This window comes from Acyrthosiphon pisum, chromosome A1, assembly GCF_005508785.2.
Source record: "Acyrthosiphon pisum isolate AL4f chromosome A1, pea_aphid_22Mar2018_4r6ur, whole genome shotgun sequence".
NCBI classification, from domain to species: domain Eukaryota; kingdom Metazoa; phylum Arthropoda; class Insecta; order Hemiptera; family Aphididae; genus Acyrthosiphon; species Acyrthosiphon pisum.
Genome location: NC_042494.1, coordinates 109683801 through 109702274, shown reverse-complemented (window position 1 = coordinate 109702274; position 18474 = coordinate 109683801). Strand labels below are relative to the sequence as shown.

At 30.0% G+C, this 18474-nt stretch overlaps 2 protein-coding genes across 4 annotated transcripts in view; one reads left to right on the top strand and one right to left on the bottom strand.

The window, feature by feature from the left end:
- Positions 1-571: 571 nt before the first annotated feature.
- Positions 572-2416, top strand: LOC100569815. The gene is made up of 3 exons (XM_008187592.2): positions 572-676; positions 784-1118; positions 2051-2416. The coding sequence occupies exons 2-3, from the start codon at positions 902-904 to the stop codon at positions 2344-2346; spliced, it is 513 nt and encodes a 170-aa protein (XP_008185814.1). The 5' UTR covers positions 572-676; positions 784-901; the 3' UTR covers positions 2347-2416.
- A 13406-nt stretch (positions 2417-15822) lies between these two features.
- LOC100165618 (kinesin-like protein CG14535) overlaps positions 15823-18474 on the bottom strand; it is a 182623-nt gene continuing 179971 nt past the window's right edge. Inside the window, exons 18-21 of one of the 3 annotated variants that reach the window (XM_029488026.1) lie at positions 18205-18402; positions 17998-18122; positions 17746-17875; positions 15823-16460 (exon numbers count right to left, since the gene is read on the bottom strand). In XM_029488026.1, coding sequence (XP_029343886.1) covers positions 16379-16460; positions 17746-17875; positions 17998-18122; positions 18205-18402 — 535 coding nt within the window. In that variant the 3' untranslated portion in view covers positions 15823-16378. The remainder of the gene's footprint in view (positions 16461-17745; positions 17876-17997; positions 18123-18204; positions 18403-18474) is intronic. The other 2 variants (XM_029488027.1, XM_008187594.3) reach the window with 2 other exon arrangements.

The window sequence follows — 18474 nt, the reverse complement described above, 5'->3', positions numbered from 1 at the left end:
CAATTCTCGAGTCCCCATGAAAAATATTTTTGAAAAACAACAAAATAACCGAAACACTATTATTCTACGTTTAAATATCTAATTTCATACAAATTTGAACGTTCATCGCAAATGTAGGTATATAAAAAAATATCTGCCTATATATTTTTTAGATATTTTTGTTCCAGTATGAACTACTTATGAGGAACATTGTATATTCAATTGTCAAGCCTTAACAATATAAAAATGAATATTTATACATTTTCAACTACAAAATAATTTGCAATTTTTCGTGATGTCGACGATGTAATGATTTACTACACATTATTTGTACATCATTACATAATACATACCATATTATAATATATTGATGTATAACGTTTAAATTTAAGGAAATAGATTATGAACATATTTTGTTTCCAGTTGGCCGTAATGTCGAGCAAAGACAACCCACTTAACTATTAGTGTATCTTTGAAGTTTAATATGTACTCATGATGATTGGCTATGAATACGCCCTACTGTTACAGCTGTAGTATTATAGCGAGTCATTTGGTTGTGGCTATAATAATATTATCTTCCGCAACGTCAGATAAAAATAATAATAATAAAATAGTTGTGCACCATAGCTACATTTCCGAGCAACCGGAAAAACGATAAAACAGAATATAATATCAATAAAATAATATTATATTATAGGTACCGATTAAAATGAACTGTTCTTACATTTCGTAGATAATATCATCTATATAATATATTATATTACAAACATAAAATATATCATAATCTAAGCTCGTTTATTTCAGTGGATAATTAAAATCGAAAAAATATTGTGATTTCACATATACAAAAGTTCCAGTACATGACCGGCTAGACTTTCGACAAACTATCATAGCACTGTCGGAGAGAAGTTTCGTGTCTTTGATGCTGAAGAGTGAAGACACAATTGTCGCGCCACCCGCTTTGAGTAAACCTCCATCATCTTTGGGCCAAATTTCCAAGGACCCCCTGGAGTTTGCTAAAATGAGATCAGGTCCACGCACTGATACAAGTTATCAGCTATCCTCGAGGATTGAGAGCCTTGCTAAGCCGTTGGCTCGGTTGGCCAAACCGTTGAATCGGCTGAGTGAAGTTGTCCGGGGTAATCGAACGCTGGCGCGACTATAATATTATTATTATGACAATAATTATAGAGCGTAGTATTTTTAACACTTTTCTTAAGTTTGGTTTCACGTCCGTCTTTTTAAAATTTATTTATGAAGTCAGATATTATATACTGATCCCTGATTGGTTAATAGAAAAACAATTATCTTTTCAGCTCATTTAGACCAGTAGTCCTAAAACGTATTTAAGTCTTCACGTCGATCATAATTATACTATTTGATATTATTATAGTGACACGAGAAGTGTCTTTAATCACATTATTATAACCATATCATAATACTAGCCTGTTCGTTCAATAGAAACATAAATAATATTATTAGGTATGGAATAAACTTCGTACTGAAACTATATTTCAAACAAGTAATTTAAATATTATTTTCTTTAGTAGTTAAAGAAAATATTGCGTCTTATTTAGTACCTATACGTTCTATTCAATTTAATTATAATATGTACAGATACTTTTTTATTCTACCCACTTCAAGCGAAAAAATATCAAAATAATTGGAATAATTAAGTAGATATAGCATATGTAATTAAGGTCATATAGTTAATTCGTTAAATAAAACGATCAGTACCTTCCTACTGGTTAATGGACTTTGAGGGTGTTTAATGTTTATAGCTAATTTTGTCAAATTCTATACTAGGTAGCTAAAGGGTAGCTCACACATAAATTTTTTTCAGCTCCCAAAAAAATAATATTTTTTTTGTTTATTTAAATTTCAGCATTGTTTAGATTTTATAATAGTTAGTAGAAATATTACACACACATTTTTATACAAATATATTTATAAAAATCAAATCTTCGGCACGGTAAACGCCGGGCGAAGAAGTTCACATTATTATAATATATAATCGTACCCAGCACAATACCAGGGTACTTATATGGTAACTATACCTGTTATTTTGCAGAAACTGACCATCGGATTCCGTGGTCCAGAAATCACCCTAACGTAGCCACTGGAAAAAATCAAGTAGTAAACCCGCCGCCGCCACCACCACGAACAAAAACTTCAACAGGTGTGGCATGTGGTTCTTTGAAGTACAAGGCGTCGGACCACATAAAAAAATTGGCCAAGCACCGCCCAATGCCGAAAGTTGTCGAAGAAAAGAATTGCTTTTCGGTGAAGCCATTGTCGCTTGTTTACAAGCCGTCGCTCCGTATCCTAGAACTCTCCAAGCCCCGGATCCGCGATAAAAAGACGTGATCGTCGCTTATTACAAATAATTAAAATGTATACCTTGACAAAATCTAAATCAAATTATACCTAAAAAATGTTAAAATCAGACCTATTTAAAATTTAAAATTCAAATAATGGTATAAAATCAAATCGAGAAAAACTAGTATATAGAGTAAAAAAATATCTCGCTACTAATATTGTGTTACTATAGCGGTGAAAAACGAAAAGTTGGACTTGGCTTTCCGGTGAAAATAAAGTTCAACAAATTTTGAAAAAGGTCCAACAATTTTGTGTATGGTAAGTTGGATCGATGTCTGCTAATGCGAGCTGCACCTCTTTCAAATGTACAGGGTATATAATAATATTATAATGAAATACAATAAGAGTAGAATTATTCTACTCTTATTTAAGTAGGTACAGATAAAATAAAATTACAAAATAATTGTATATCAATTCATTTTTTTTTTTAAATTCGAAATTTTGTATTAATAGATTGTTTTTCCTAAGATTAATCATTTCTCATTTGTAAAAGCCTGAACTACGATTTATAATAACATAAAACATTGAATGTCCATATGTACCAATATCAATCTGCAAAAGTCCGAAATTTGGACACTTACCTGGTATTCATATTTTTATACCGTAAAATATTATACAAACATAATAGGTATATGCGTATGTCATCTAACATCTTACGTATATTTTGTATCACCGTGGAGTACAGCCATACGTAGCTTTATCGGATTATTTTACTAAATGTATAATAAGAAATTATTTCGGCATGCCACAAATAGGCGTGCTAAAGCAGTTTCATCGTGTAATTGTTAGCTCCGGTAACTCGTCATCGGTATAAAGTAAAATATATTAGGTATATTTTTTTACATTTTATTTTAATTCTAGTCAAATTTAACATCAAAATCCTCTCGTATTCGCCTATTTGGTATTAAACTACAACACTTCAGATACCGTATTATTCAACATCAGAGGTATACGACATTCTATAGTTACGAAAACACATACAATTTAAAAACACTAGAATAACCATAACCATACCTACAAAATGGTAAAAATATAATTTTTTCAAAAATGTTATTTTGTAAGTTTAGCAATAACTTGAAATTACATGTGTGAAAAATAAGTTTCCAAAAAGGTAAAAACACAATTTTCTAGAAAATGAGTGTTTATCTTTAAAATAATCACCTATACCTACATACCTACAAAGTATGCAATATACAATTCATAGAGTAACCTGAGGTATAATGACGCACCAACATTTAACAGCTGTTATGTGGTATAGCATACACGTTTTAGAAATATTGGTATATTGTTTTCCTATCATAAATATTATGTAGATTTCAATTTTCCAGTCAAAAGTTGATTTTACCGAAGCAAATACCAAAAATTAGAAATAATTAGAAATTATGACAAATGCGTCTTTTTGTCCCAGTATCGGCGTAAAAGTGCGCACCTAATGGGGTAATAGGCCACATGCTAAATTAATTCATAAAAGTCTATTTTATTTTTATCAAATAGTAAGATATAAATATATATATAATATGCATGCATAATATAAAAGTCCCTAATATAATAAATAAATTAGTACCTATTAAATACTAAGTCAAAGTAATTTTTTTAAGTATAATTATTCAATAAATATTAGATAATATTATTTAATCATTTGTTACCTAATAAATCATAGATATAATGTGCCCATTAGTTCAAATAAATTAATAAATAAATCGATATAATTAAATTTTTAGACATTCAATTTAAAGCCGGAAAATGTAAATGTTTATAATAGTAGGTAATCAATAATCATGTAAGAAATACTGCGCACTTTTACCCCAAAACCGACTAAGCCATTTTACCCCAATATGATTTTCTGCATAAACAGTATTGTAGTATATTCAGTTGTTATCATTTTAATATTTTACTAGGATTGATGTTTAGTCACCTACTTTTACTAAACGAATATATATAAAAGCAACGCCTAACGTGTCGTTATATACTACAAATTACTACTTATATACTACTAAAATATTATATCAGATGAATACAATTAATACTTTGCCTCATATTGCCGCCAAAACTTCATCAACTGTTGAAAAAAATATTTTACCGCATTTGGCTTTGATAACATAATCATAATAACAAAAATGTTTGACCAGATGGCAATTATTAAATTACTTATACACAATAGTTCATTTTGTCCCTTGCGCCATTATACCCCAGGTTACTCTGTGCGTTAGATTTTGCAATATAATTTTACATGAATTATAATATATTTTCTATCGTCACTGTACAGTAGTTATGACCTGCTATAAAGTGCAGTTTAGAAACGAATATGAATTCTGTTGGAGATTTCAACATTATATTATACATATTTTATACCTAATTTGTTCATCCGTATCGCATAATGGGTAGTTGTAATGGTAAAAGCAATTTTTTATTTTAAAATTCTTAAATTTAGGCAGAACAGGTAGTTTCTCAAAATGTTAGTAATATATTATTCAAACTATATCAAATATAGAACTAAACGTTTTTATTGCAGTTAAGACGAGTATTATAGTAACTATAGTAGATCAAATATTTTATAGATATAAAATCTCTTATCTAAATACAAATGTTTATTATAAATCTAATAAAAAAAAAATAGATACATCAGAAACTTTTCTTTACACAAGACATTTTGACGTCAAAATGTTTAGAAAAGTTTTGATATTTCATGTAATGAAATATATGCTGTCGTTAAAAAATCAAAATCTTATATTTTTGGTTAAGCACGATAAACTTATTTATAAAGGAGGACTCCTTAAATACATTAGGCAAATTATTCAAATCTCATGTGTAAGTATAGTACCTCTTCATGTAATCTCTTTGGAAAAAAATGGACCGTCTACAAAATTCACAATTAATTTTGTTCATTGTCCAGACGAAGACATTTGTTTACACGTTCATTAGATTGTACATTAATATAGTGTCACGATTTACTTTACATACACATTACAATAGTGGAGAATACTTATATGAATAGAAAATCAAATTCCGATACCAAAGTATTGATTTGATTTGGCGCCAGTCACATTTTAACTTGTACAAAAAATAATTATTATTTATAAATGATTTTCATGACATGTTACATTTGTTTTACATTTCTAAAACTGCAGGGAAAGCCTAATGGAATCATTAAAATAAATATTATGTTAAAATTGTAAAATGCATATGCATTATGGTATAATATTATACCAGAATAACTTAAATTTTCCAATTTTAATATGATATTATCATCATCTTGCAGTAATACCGACGAACCTATCAACACATAGGTACTAATATTATATTATTATTAATCGCAGATATAATATAGGTACACGTCGTATGCGTATACGCAAAGTGGAATAATCTGATTTCAATTATTAAAGATTTTATTTTTTATTTTTATTTTTTTGATACGATTATGAATATGCACCACTATTATAATATATACTTATAATGTTTTTTGTATATGTATAATATGTAATTTACGCGCGCACATTAATAATTGAGAAAAACGAAAATTGTAGTTAATTAGTTTCAGCGTCTTATACCGGCGTAATTATATTTGTATTTCCTGTACAATCCGGTCATACACGTATATACATGTATAGTCGGTTTATAATATGCTCTAAGTATATCATATATAATATATATATATATAGGTACCTACTAGATGGATTTTTATTTGACCGCGCTGTACACTGTAATTATTGTTACATTGTATTTAATTTTATAAACGTAATCGAACTATATGAATAAACTTAATATACGCACACACTTAATATATAATATAACATAATATAAATACATCAAAATAACGTACTTATAATTGAACAATAAAATATCGGATTTTTTCGCAATAGTAGTAGTACTCGCGTGTATAATAATATAAAAGTTGCAGTACATGTTTTACAAGTGATAAGGCCAGTAATATAATATCGTGGTAAATGTGAATTTTTTTTTTTTTATGTACATATAGGTACATATAGATGTAAGGTACCTACGCGTATATATTTTTTCATCTCAACACGTGTTATTAAATTCGATCATAAACATTTATTCCAATAAATTATGATAATAAAAACTCGAACAACCTAATCATCTGTATAATACACTAAATGGACGTGACGAGGTAATTTTATTGCACGACACGATTGCAATTTAATTCATATTTTTCTCATACGTCATTTTTATTTTTATTTTTATGTAAGACATAAGTTCGAATATACTACCTACAAAACACGCTCCTTAGTGGGTCTGCTACTATTATATAGGTAGTATAGGTATAGTTAAATGGCATATTATCTAAGCCACGGAAAAATCAAGTACCTATACCTACACACATGCGACATGCATAATATAATATATAATAAGTAAATAAACATATGATAACATATGCACAGGCAACATTAAAACCTCTGTCGCAGAATCACTAAAATTATGTCTCTGTAAAAACTAAAAAACATTTTTTTTTTTAAAACGGCACGCAATTATAGGCGCCTCCTTTCAATTGACGTATAGACATAAAGCAATCACCCGATTCAGAATTGGGCACACCTTTCATCATATACCCAGGGCCACCTAATCAGTAAAGATCCACAACCTGTGTGTAATAAATCATTGCCACGTTGCATCATTGCTCTCACAGATAATCACAATATATAGAAAAATGCCTAAAATATACCTACCATAATACAAACCTGAACCATAAAATACAAATTACTGTTGTAGAAATACTCAGCAAGGACCGATAGCCACAAAAATAATACAATTTCTAAACGAAACTAAAATAATAAGCAAAATATAATATCAATGTAAAACTTTCTAAAAACAATATCCATTTTTAATGTGTAAAAATTTAGATTTAATAATAATAATAATAATGATATAATAGTGCTATAAAAAAAAAAAAACAAGTATACTAGGCACTGTTATGGATATGTTGAATTTGAGTTCAATGATAAATCATTGTCCTTATATACGATGAAAAACGAGTCTGAGCGAAAATGATTTGACTTGTCGGTAACCAAAATTACCAAACAATAATATTAATATTTTAACAAATGTTTGTATATTTTTTTTGTTATTCCTGATCATTTTTAAAAAGTAGGTAGGTACTTTAAATCTTAAATTTTGACATCCCAAAAGTACCAACTAGGTCCCATTCCCATTCGAGGGACCTTGAGATTCATGGTGGAAATTGAAACCTTTTTTTTTGGTTATAAATGGTTGCCATTGGTTGCATATTATATTATTATTATAATATTTATAGTAGAAATTAGTATTATAATTTTTCTTTTTTATAAAAAAAAATGGTTGCCATTGGTTCCTCGGGCAGATCATGTACCGACGTACATTTTAGCCCCACCCATTTAACTTTTCACAATATTTTTTCTTTGTTTAATTAGTACGCCCAGTTGGTAGAATCATGCATCGAATATTCAAATTGTCGCTCTTATGGCCTCGAATAAAGAAACATTATCTTAAAACCAATTAATGTATGTGTGTATCTTATACACTCAAAAACAACTAACCAATTGAGTTTGACCAAAAATCTCAAATACGCTTTTAGAGATATCTGAAAAGTTTAGAGAGTAATAGTTTAAACACATTAAATCACGTTAAAAAATATACCAAGTGCTAAATCCAACCAGAAATTTGCAGTTGGCTATCTAGGTATTTCATCCAGTTAGTTATACTAACGTTATCGAATTGAGGTACACTAAAACTGATATACACTCAAACCAAAATGCATATACAATGGGTATATGCTTTATAGGATTTGCCACAAAAAAAAAAAACTGCACACGGCTTCCACAGATAAGAAAAAAGTAATAACAATAAAAAAAAAGGTGAGCAAGTGCATTAGGTTACAAACGCTGCACATTAGGTTACAAGTGGGTCACCGTAATTTCGATGGTGTTAAATTTGAATTAAATGATATACGAACAACGATTCTGAGCGAAGACAGCTTTTGATATTCACCAAGTATATTTGATGATATTATTGTGAATAAAGTGATATATTTACCTAATTACGCAGAATCGTGTTTTAAATTTTCAATTCTTAGCTTTAAAAGTTGAACATTATGTTATTATAACCATTTTTAAATTTTAAATTTGATACATTTTGTCAAAATTCAAACTTTAATTGCTTATAAAAACAATTCGTGACTATGTATTTTTAATATTTTTCATTTATTATTGTACCTAACAATATATTAGGAGCCTTGTATAACATTTTCAAGCAATTTGACCCAATATATATAATTTTATTGACATTTAAAAAAAAAACCTTCAAAATTCCATAAACCGCTCAAAACAAGTCAAAATATTTTGAAATCTGTATCATGTATAGAAAATGCTTATATAAACATTCAGTGAAAATGACATGTATCTACGGTTATTTGTTTTAGAATTGCACTATAACCAAAAACGATTTTGTTGAAAACCAATTTTGCGTAAAAACAGTGTTGCTCCCAAACAGTAATGACAGAAACAAAAAATAAACACACACACATCAATTGACATAATTGTAAAATCAATACATACATCGCTTCACTCAGAATCTAAAATAAACGAAGAGCTACTCTAAATTTTGAAATTCAAAATAAATATAATATATCAAATATTATAACAGTGGCGTGTTACAGGGGGAGATTAGGGAGGATTATATCCCCCCTTGGCCTTTTTTTTTATTCATAATTTATACGATTTCCTATTAGCTATTTAATTTTTTTTTTACTCTTTAGTTTGTACAATTTATAATTTATTATTGTATCAAAGTTCCTCGTATTTCTTGCGGCAAGTGATAAAAATATTGAATATATAATATACTAACACAACTGATTATACAACATTACAACCTATCTATAACCACAGAGTTCTGTGGCCTAACATGCATCTGATAATATATAATATTATATTATATACATTACGCATACACTTTCTTGTTTGAACCGAGTTATAATTAAGACTTATCTCAGAACCACTATGAAGGAAGTTAGATTAGTATCGCGTAGGTACTAAAAAAAATAAATAAGTTTACTTATTAGTTATTAGTAATTATTTGACTATAATTAATTTTAGGGTAGGTATATTTTATGGACTCGAATGTTGTCCGTGATATTCACAAATCAATCCGAATTAAAGTTCGGCGATGTAAATGATGAACTATTGCAAAGAAAAACAGGAAAACACATTTTTATTATGCTTAAAAATAACAAAAAATGTAAATTAAAAATCTACATTTTAGATTCTGAACGGAGCAGACAATTTATAGTGTTTACAAAGATGTTAGTTTTTAGTTTTTGTGTTTGAAGACAATATTCCTATAGTTTGAAAAATGCTCTCGTTATCAACTTTGATGGTAGGTAACAAATATAACTGGTAATTTTTGGAGGTCAAATTTTAAAGTTCTCAGTATACTTTTTAAAATAATCGAGAAAAACAATAAAATAAATACGATTATATTTTTTTAATACGTTTATGTTATTATTCAAATAATTGTTAGGTAGCTTTGGATACCAAACAGTTGGACAGACTTTGCTCAAAGAAAGGTCCATTGTGACAATATGATTTATCATTGAATTCAAATTGAACACATCTAATTGCAATTCACAGCGTTCGTAGTTCGCTTATAAAAGATACTCGATGACGAGATACATTCGACTCCCACAACTGCACAATAGTAGAGCGGTCACCAACTCTCAGGCGCGTATCTATATATTAAAAAAGGAGAGGGGGGCTAGATGACAAATTGTACTATCATCAATCACTCTTAAATATCAATAAGCAATATAATATAATTTAAGTATAGTACCTAGATTCCACTAACCTCTTTACTTTAGTTAATAAACTGAAAATTAAGGTAAACTTTGACATATTTTAAGCATCTAAGACCTAAAGACGTGTGATATAATATCTATTATACCTATATTACGTGCTTATTGCGTTTGACAAGGTTTATGGGGTATATAATATGTGTGCGTATGAGAAAAACGTTTATGAGGAAGCCCACACGCATGACAAATGGTATTGGCCTTCGACGGCTGATTAAATTTGGCGATGTCGGTGCCTATATATATGTAACTCAAAACGTTGTAGCGGAGGGTCTGACGAAAGAGTATATATATATTATATATGGCCACGTTATAATATAAGTTATATTATTATATTATAATTACTGTGGCAGTAATTTTCAGTTCGTTTACCTCTCCTGATTAAGTTTTGCGAGTTGTGAGTCATATTATATTTTTGTCACGTGTAATATAATATATTAACAGAAATTTAAAAAAGTAAGTACTTCGGAAAGAATTACCTATACATTTTTTCCTAGGTATTTTGTTCGCGTCTTGTCAATATTAATGTGATATCGTTAGCTACACAATTATTATCACAATCGGACGCCACAATACTATAATAATGCATATTAATATTAATAATTATTATCTAATATCACAATACTTATATTAATTATCATGCTACAACTACAAATAGGTAGGTAGCTAAAGTTCAGCTACTGAACCCGTAGGTACTATCCGTCCGAGTATATAATATTAATATTTTATATATACGCAGCTGGTTATTGAAAAAAAAAACAGAAACCCGCGAACAGATGGGTCGACGCTATATCGTTTTCGATTCACTGTCTTGTAAAACACGGTCGTGATTAATAAATCATCTACTGTATTGAAAACACTTTAAGTCGTCTAAAAAAATTATATATGCGTATACGACAGCGCAATGTGTATATAATATAATAATATAATACTCGGCGACGGATATAATATTATTATTATGTAATATATTCAATATTTTACTTGTAAAACAAACTCGTCGAGTACTATATTCTATATAGGTATAATAGGCGACAAGGTAGGACGACCATAATACGAGTGTTATGATGATCGATCGATGATTATTAAACGGCGGACGCGCGATCGTACAAGACGATGATTTACTAGAAACGACAAATAGCTGGTACATCATAATAATGTAGGTTTACTATATGTTATATTATTACTACTATTATACCTGTACAGGTTTTTAAGTGTATAAATCGGCGGCGGAAAAACAGAATCGATTATTATTATTATTAATACTATAGTATTCTCACGATTGTGTTCTGTTTAAACGTCACGACGCGTTCGATTTTTTTTAAAGTTTGATTTAATCGTTTTTCATTCTAAAAATAATAATATAAATTGCAGACATTAAAAATTCCGAATTTTTTGATTTCGTTTGATATATTGTTTAAAATCACACCACTGCGCCCGATCAAGATTAAGTACTTACCTATATTATAATCTATAATATTAGTAGTTGAGTACCAGCGTCTTTCGAAATCTCGCATTCGGTTGGACAATATTTGTGCATTTTATTTGTATATTTTTTCCATGTATCATAAGGAAATTAAAAATAATGAATTAGCCTTTTATTCAACGGTATTTACAAAGGAAGACAGTGAGGGTATATTTTACATTGATCATATTTTATAGAACAAGCCCAACGTACTCTGTAAGTTTTACCTACAGGTATCACCAATGGTATTGAAAAAAAAAATGTAACCAAAATATTATACCGTTAAGCGCGTATTACAAAGTATTCGGTACTGCCATCTGTTGTACGCCGACGACAACACAAGTATGACCCTCGAGTATGGCCGTGAGGTGGCGTTATAATAATCTCAGATTATTAATCGGATAAAAAATTATACACATTTGAGGTTTAAATCTGCTCCCGTGTCAACGAAAGGCATTTATTATATTATAAGTTTAACCATACAGATAAATATTGTATAGTTTGGGTCGATTTTTTTTAACTGAAAAAATAATAACAGTTAGCCAGTTAGGTACCTACTACAACACTCGTATATCGGTATAATTTGCACCGTAGAATATAGGGAACAATATTATTCAAAAATTTCAAAAGGTACACGGAAAAAATATGATTACTAATATTATGCAATTGAAGGACGATCAATTATGTCTGTGCCGACGTCATAATATTGCTACAATATTTTATGGTATTGAAATTACTATACGTCTGCGGCTACGTCATGATATTATACTTTTGCCTGCATAATAATATCATCTAAAAATCGACCAGAAAGGCCTAAGTAGACGCCTCACATTGTAATCAACTTCTTGAATTCTTTAATTTAACGGTTAAATCAATGTTAATTTTATAATTGTATCATTGTAAAGGTAATAACTATCATAAGGATACAAAATATATTATAAATACACATCATATAGAAAAAAAAACACCGTAGACCAAATCCCGAGGGAGACACTCGTAAAATCCCGAATACGAGCGATATGCGTATATAGGTATATAATATGTGTATACTATATGGAATATGCATTAAGAACCTATAATACTGGTTACTGTAAGGTTTTTAAATTTTAATACGACCTAATTATTAATAAATTAATAAATAATTAGAACACTGTGGTAAACGGCGTTTTATCACTTACTCATAAGTTATATTATGCATTCGCTATTTAAAATCCATTTCTAATCCGTCAGTGGGTACCTACCAAAAATAGTGTGTGCGTGCATAATAATTAAGTCACTGATTTTTATGTAAGTACATGATTTTATGCAATGTAGATTTCTTAGTTTCGATTAAAAATAAAGACATTGTATAACACTATAAATACATAAAAATCCGTGGCTTCGTGATAATATTATTGTCATCGTAGTCTACTGTAGTCTATGTAATAATAATAATATATTGTTATAAACGAAAACTGAAAAGTACGAATGTCGGCGGTGTGTATGGTTTGCAAACAGCCACGCGGAATGGCCATGCACAGCGAGTCATCATATTTTGTAGGTACAGTTGCAGACGCACATTTGCACTCGTTCGACTCCGAAACGAACGAAATACCTCTTAAATGGGTCAACACGATGCAGATAATAATAATATTATAATAATACTATGAACATTATTATACGAAAAGTTTTGTGTGTGCACGACAAAGCGTTTTCGGAAAACTGCGGCGAAGTTCCTTTCGGCCGCGAGCGTTTCCCTCGAGGATAGAATATAATAATATAATATTATTATTTCGGTGTAGTCGTCGTGGCCCGTTTCGACGTCGAGACTACATATTTTTTAATCATATATAACATCGTCCTGTGCGTTTTATCTATATATTGTAGTATATATTATAATGGTGTTATTGTACACAGTAGGTAGGTACTTGACTACTATTTTATGTATTTAATTTTATGTAACAGCTGCTGTTATTGAAGAAAACTTAGATAATTGGTATGCGGGGTAGTGTGCGGTAGGTGGTAGATATATTTTATAGGGATACAATTAGTGAAACACATATCAGGTATACAGGTATACTAAATAAACTGTTATAATCAGCATTTATGCCTTACTTAGATATTCGCATATACTTGACTATATATATACTCTATTTTAAACTAAAACAAAATATCATATACAATAATATAGGTATTTTACAGTACCTAGTAAATGTAGACTACAGTTTGTATAGTAAACTTTATAGGTAAGTACTTTGTTTTAATTTCCAAGTTATGACTCGTGCGCATAGGTTTTAGATGAACTGCAGGGTGGGTTAAAATATATTTTACTATTAATGTATAACAATTGTACTTTATTTGATCTAGTTTAATTTATACCCATATCGTGTACCTACGTATATTTGAACTACTTCAGTCATAAATTAATGAAAATTAAATACTTAGTAAATATTTTATAGGCAGGTAATTATAAATTAAATTTTGATGAATAAAAAAAAATTTCTTAGAAAGTGTCATATAAAAAAAAAAAAAAAAAATGAGGGTCGCGTAAAAAGTTGAAAACCACTGTTATAATATACCCTAAATTAGTTGTTAATAGTTGAAATAGAATTTAACAAAAATAATACATTTATTAGATGTAAGACCGTACGAACCTCACGATTAGATATTATCATTATTATTGTGTTATCGAAAATAAAATAGAAAAAACTTTAAAGCAAACACGTTATAAGTATCTGCAGATTTTAGAAATTAAATGTATAGAGTCGGTTTCCGGTAGCGACCGCCAATATTTACATGGTCGATAACACTATAGATACTAGCTTCTAGGAAGTAGGTACCCCTTATAAGTTGTGAGCTATGCTTATGAGTTATGAGGAATCAATGTTATCTAAGACGGGCACCCAGCTCTAGCTGTCATATTTTCTACTGCTCAGTTAATGTCTTAGTGCAACATCTTACAATAATAAAGTATTATATTTTGTTTTTATTGTATTATTGTTAGTAACTAAAGGTTAATTTTTCTGAACTAGAATTGTATCACCAGTAGAGACCCCGATAATTGATATTTTAAACTAAAATAATGATTAGAAGATTAGTGGCCCTCCACAAGAAGCCTACCCCCCCCCCCCAATTGCGCCTATGCCTCCCAGTAAATATTATGTGATTTCATTTTGCATTATAAATTCGACGCTACGAAGAACTCGTTTAATCTACCTTTGAGCGAGAAATTCGGTTACGCATAGGTATTTTCGCCGAATTATTAAAAACACGCGGAGAACCACCCAATATTTGTTTAAAACAAAACGCACGCAAATTACTTTTGCGTGTACGTGCACGCAAGTTTAAGTACACACGCTGAATACATTATAATATTATACGAAACAGCGACAACTCGGTATAGTATCGAAAAATCTATACACGCTTGCTTATTGTGATTTAATTAAAATCGCATTCACCACCTCTCCTACCCCCCACCCCAAAAACCCCACCCCGCCGATCGTGCCTCGTGGTGTAAATACTAAATCATCGACATCGACTCGCAGCAGTAAAAACAGCGCTCGGCAAACCGGTCCGACTTCTCTGTACCCATCTATATTGTAATAATAATATAATAATATCACAATATTATAATTTATAATAATATTATATTATGAATATTGTATTTTACGATTATACGAATATTATACTGTGTACGACACAACGTCATATACCTACAACAAATACAGTAATACGGTCCGTCGTCAGTTTATTTTTTATTTATAGGCAACGATCATCTTGAAGAGATCGACAACCATGGCGTGTGTTAGGATTTTGTCATAAAACGTTCTATTATAATATTATTATCTTCGACCGCAGTAACAGCTGTTGTATTCGGGATAGACGTACTGTCACCATTACAGGTAAATAATATTATATATAACTCATCTGCGGCATATGCGTAGGAATGTAAACATGGAAATTTATTTCGATGTAATCGTTTTATTTTTATTTTTATATTATTACATAATTAGGCATGTTGTACAACTATAATATTGTCTTTAAAAAAATAATAAATAAATTTAAAAAAAAAAAAACGGTAACAAATGAGAAAAAAATGATATGTACAAAATATTTTTCAAACAATAAGTAAGTATATATAGCCATCATATATAAATATTATAATACATCAATAATTATGTAGTAAAGAAAAAACAAATAATATCTAAGGAGTCTAATTCAATATAATATAATAATAATAATAATAATAATAAATAATTAGTAGAATATCTTACTCGGTGCGTGCGAGTTTTGGGTTTTTTTTTAAACATTTTTTTATCGGTTCTGAAAAAATCGTAACGAAACGTCGCGTGTCGTACGGCGTGACGACCCAAATCGAATGCACAACATCGTCGTCGACGGCGGCAGCACAGCAGTTTACGTGCTTATTAAAAATATAATATTTTTTATTATATATGTATACACTATACGTATTTACTTTTTACGCGTCTAACATCCATAAAAAATCTGATAACGTGTAAAATGTAAAGAATATAATTTTAAACTCACTCCGAGTAGGTACTAATATTATTTATATTATGCTCTGTTCACATATAATATAATAATAATAATAATAATATAATAATATATGATGTATAATATTATTATACTACACTTTGTAAAAAGTAAAAATGAACAAAAATCTCTTTTTCTATATTATATTGTATCAAATTGATTTGACTGTACACGTGCCATCCCGTCTCCTAGCTATCACACTTGCTGTTCTGATGGGTGGCCGCAGTATTGCTGTTGCCAGTTTCGTTCAGATTCTTCGCTCTCGGGTTTCTAAAACATCACAAAAAATCATATTATTACTAGGAGCACTTAACGCCACCTGATATTGGTAGGTATGGTAATGGTATATAATAAACGCGACGTACGCGCTCGTATAATACATTTAACGAAACTACGTCGTCTCTGTATAATTTGATTGCCGAAAGTATATTGTATATCTGCATTACAAACACACCAAACTTTACAGTAGACCTGTCTAACTTTTTAAAACCCGTATTTTAGATTCTGAGATTTTACAACGATGTGTTTCATTTGTGTGTTTAGGATTCAGTGCAGTAAAAATTATCTAATCATTCAAAATATTTAGATTAATTTTAATCTTTAATATGGGAATCTATTCACAACGTTCCACAGTACATAATATCTGTGCAATATCGTACTTCGGTATTTTGTACTTATAAGTTGGTGACAGCTATAGTAATATTACTAATATTTTAATATTTACCATGCAACTTATGCGATTTGTTTTTGGTAAAATGAGTTCAACCATATAGCGTAGCATTATAAATATACAATAAAAATAATATATCCTTATATAGTAATATAGGCTGACAGCCTACGGTCATCGCTCAGAATCTGTATTCAATGATTTATGATTTATCATCGAATTCAAATTTAATACATCCACTACAGTGACGAAATACACTTGATACCTGAGTAGGACTCTACCTAACTGTCTATAGCAGAGCGAGTTCCCCGATTTTTTTCGTTTTTAGTTATCTGTGAATTTATTTTATCATGGGACATTGTATACAGGCGAATTTATTAATTTAGTAGGTTGTACAGGTATAGTTTTTTGCATTACCTACTACATTTAAAATTTTTATTTTTTTGTATTTCATTCGCGGATTTGTGATAATTGAAACGTATTTTTGTCTATGACAAAAATAACAGGTTCTATGACAGTTTATTTTTGTGCGTTTTATTTTTACGTCAAGATAAATATTTAAAAAATATGTAAATTTTAGGTAAGTATTTCTTAATTTTTAGAACATGTTATTATATTTTTTATTTGTGCACTAAAATTACTATTTTCTAGATTCGAACAGACATAAATGTATTACTCGAAAAATGTATAAAATACTGGTTTAAGGCTTAGTGTTAGAATGATAGAATCGACACCACTCATAATAATACATAAACTCGTAAGACGATTTCAACAAAATAAAAATAAAAAATAAGACATATAAGTACAACTTTTTATAATATGGCTTCTATATTAGCCGCATCGATATTAAAAGTATATAAGCATAGTACTGCGGTTGTCAACGCTTACTGTTTGTCTGTAAACCACCGTTGGCTGAACAATTTGTTGCTTGTCAAGTTGAACTCCTTCAGCTGTTTGATGTCTTCGAACCGGGTCCTACCACCGTTCCAGACGTTGTGGTCATTTTTCAACCGATGACCTATATATATAAATATGATTAAACAGACGTTTTTTTTTATTATACGTTCAAGTCAGCGCGCACCAGATCGGACGCGAACATGATAATAATATTATATAATATATCGATCGACAGATTATTACCGTTGTTCCCTCCTGGGTCGTGAGACTTGCCGTTGTTGGTGTTCAATGAATAATTGTGGTTTAACCTGCCCGAATAAGGCGTGAACCCATTCAACACGGATTGCACTCGGGTTTTGCTGTCCAACCTATACGGACGAAAAGATAAATGTCAACAAAACTCAGAATCCCGCGTCCTGCCACTGCAGCAGCGTACGCCGCGACACTCACCCGTCTCTGCTCAACGACAAGAGTTCCGATTGCAAAGGCGGTGGGTACGGTACTTCTTCGATATCCCCTTCGTCGCTGCCTTGACTTTTCTTATCCTTGGATTCCTCGGCACCATTTCCGGGCTCCCGGCACGTTTCAGACTGTAAATTTGGATTGGACGCGCCGTCCGGATGTCTTAGGCTTGATATATTTTTACTACTGAAATTTAAGAGATTATTATAATATAATAGAGCGTGTTACCTAAAAGGATGTTTCGATAAAACGTAATTA

Bases quoted from the DNA above. Each gene is read 5' to 3' on its own strand.
- LOC100569815 (XM_008187592.2), top strand. From the start codon at position 902: ATGCTGAAGAGTGAAGACACAATTGTCGCGCCACCCGCTTTGAGTAAA. The intron at 1,119-2,050 runs GTAATCGAACGC...GTTATTTTGCAG, and splicing joins GCTGAGTGAAGTTGTCCGGG to AAACTGACCATCGGATTCCG.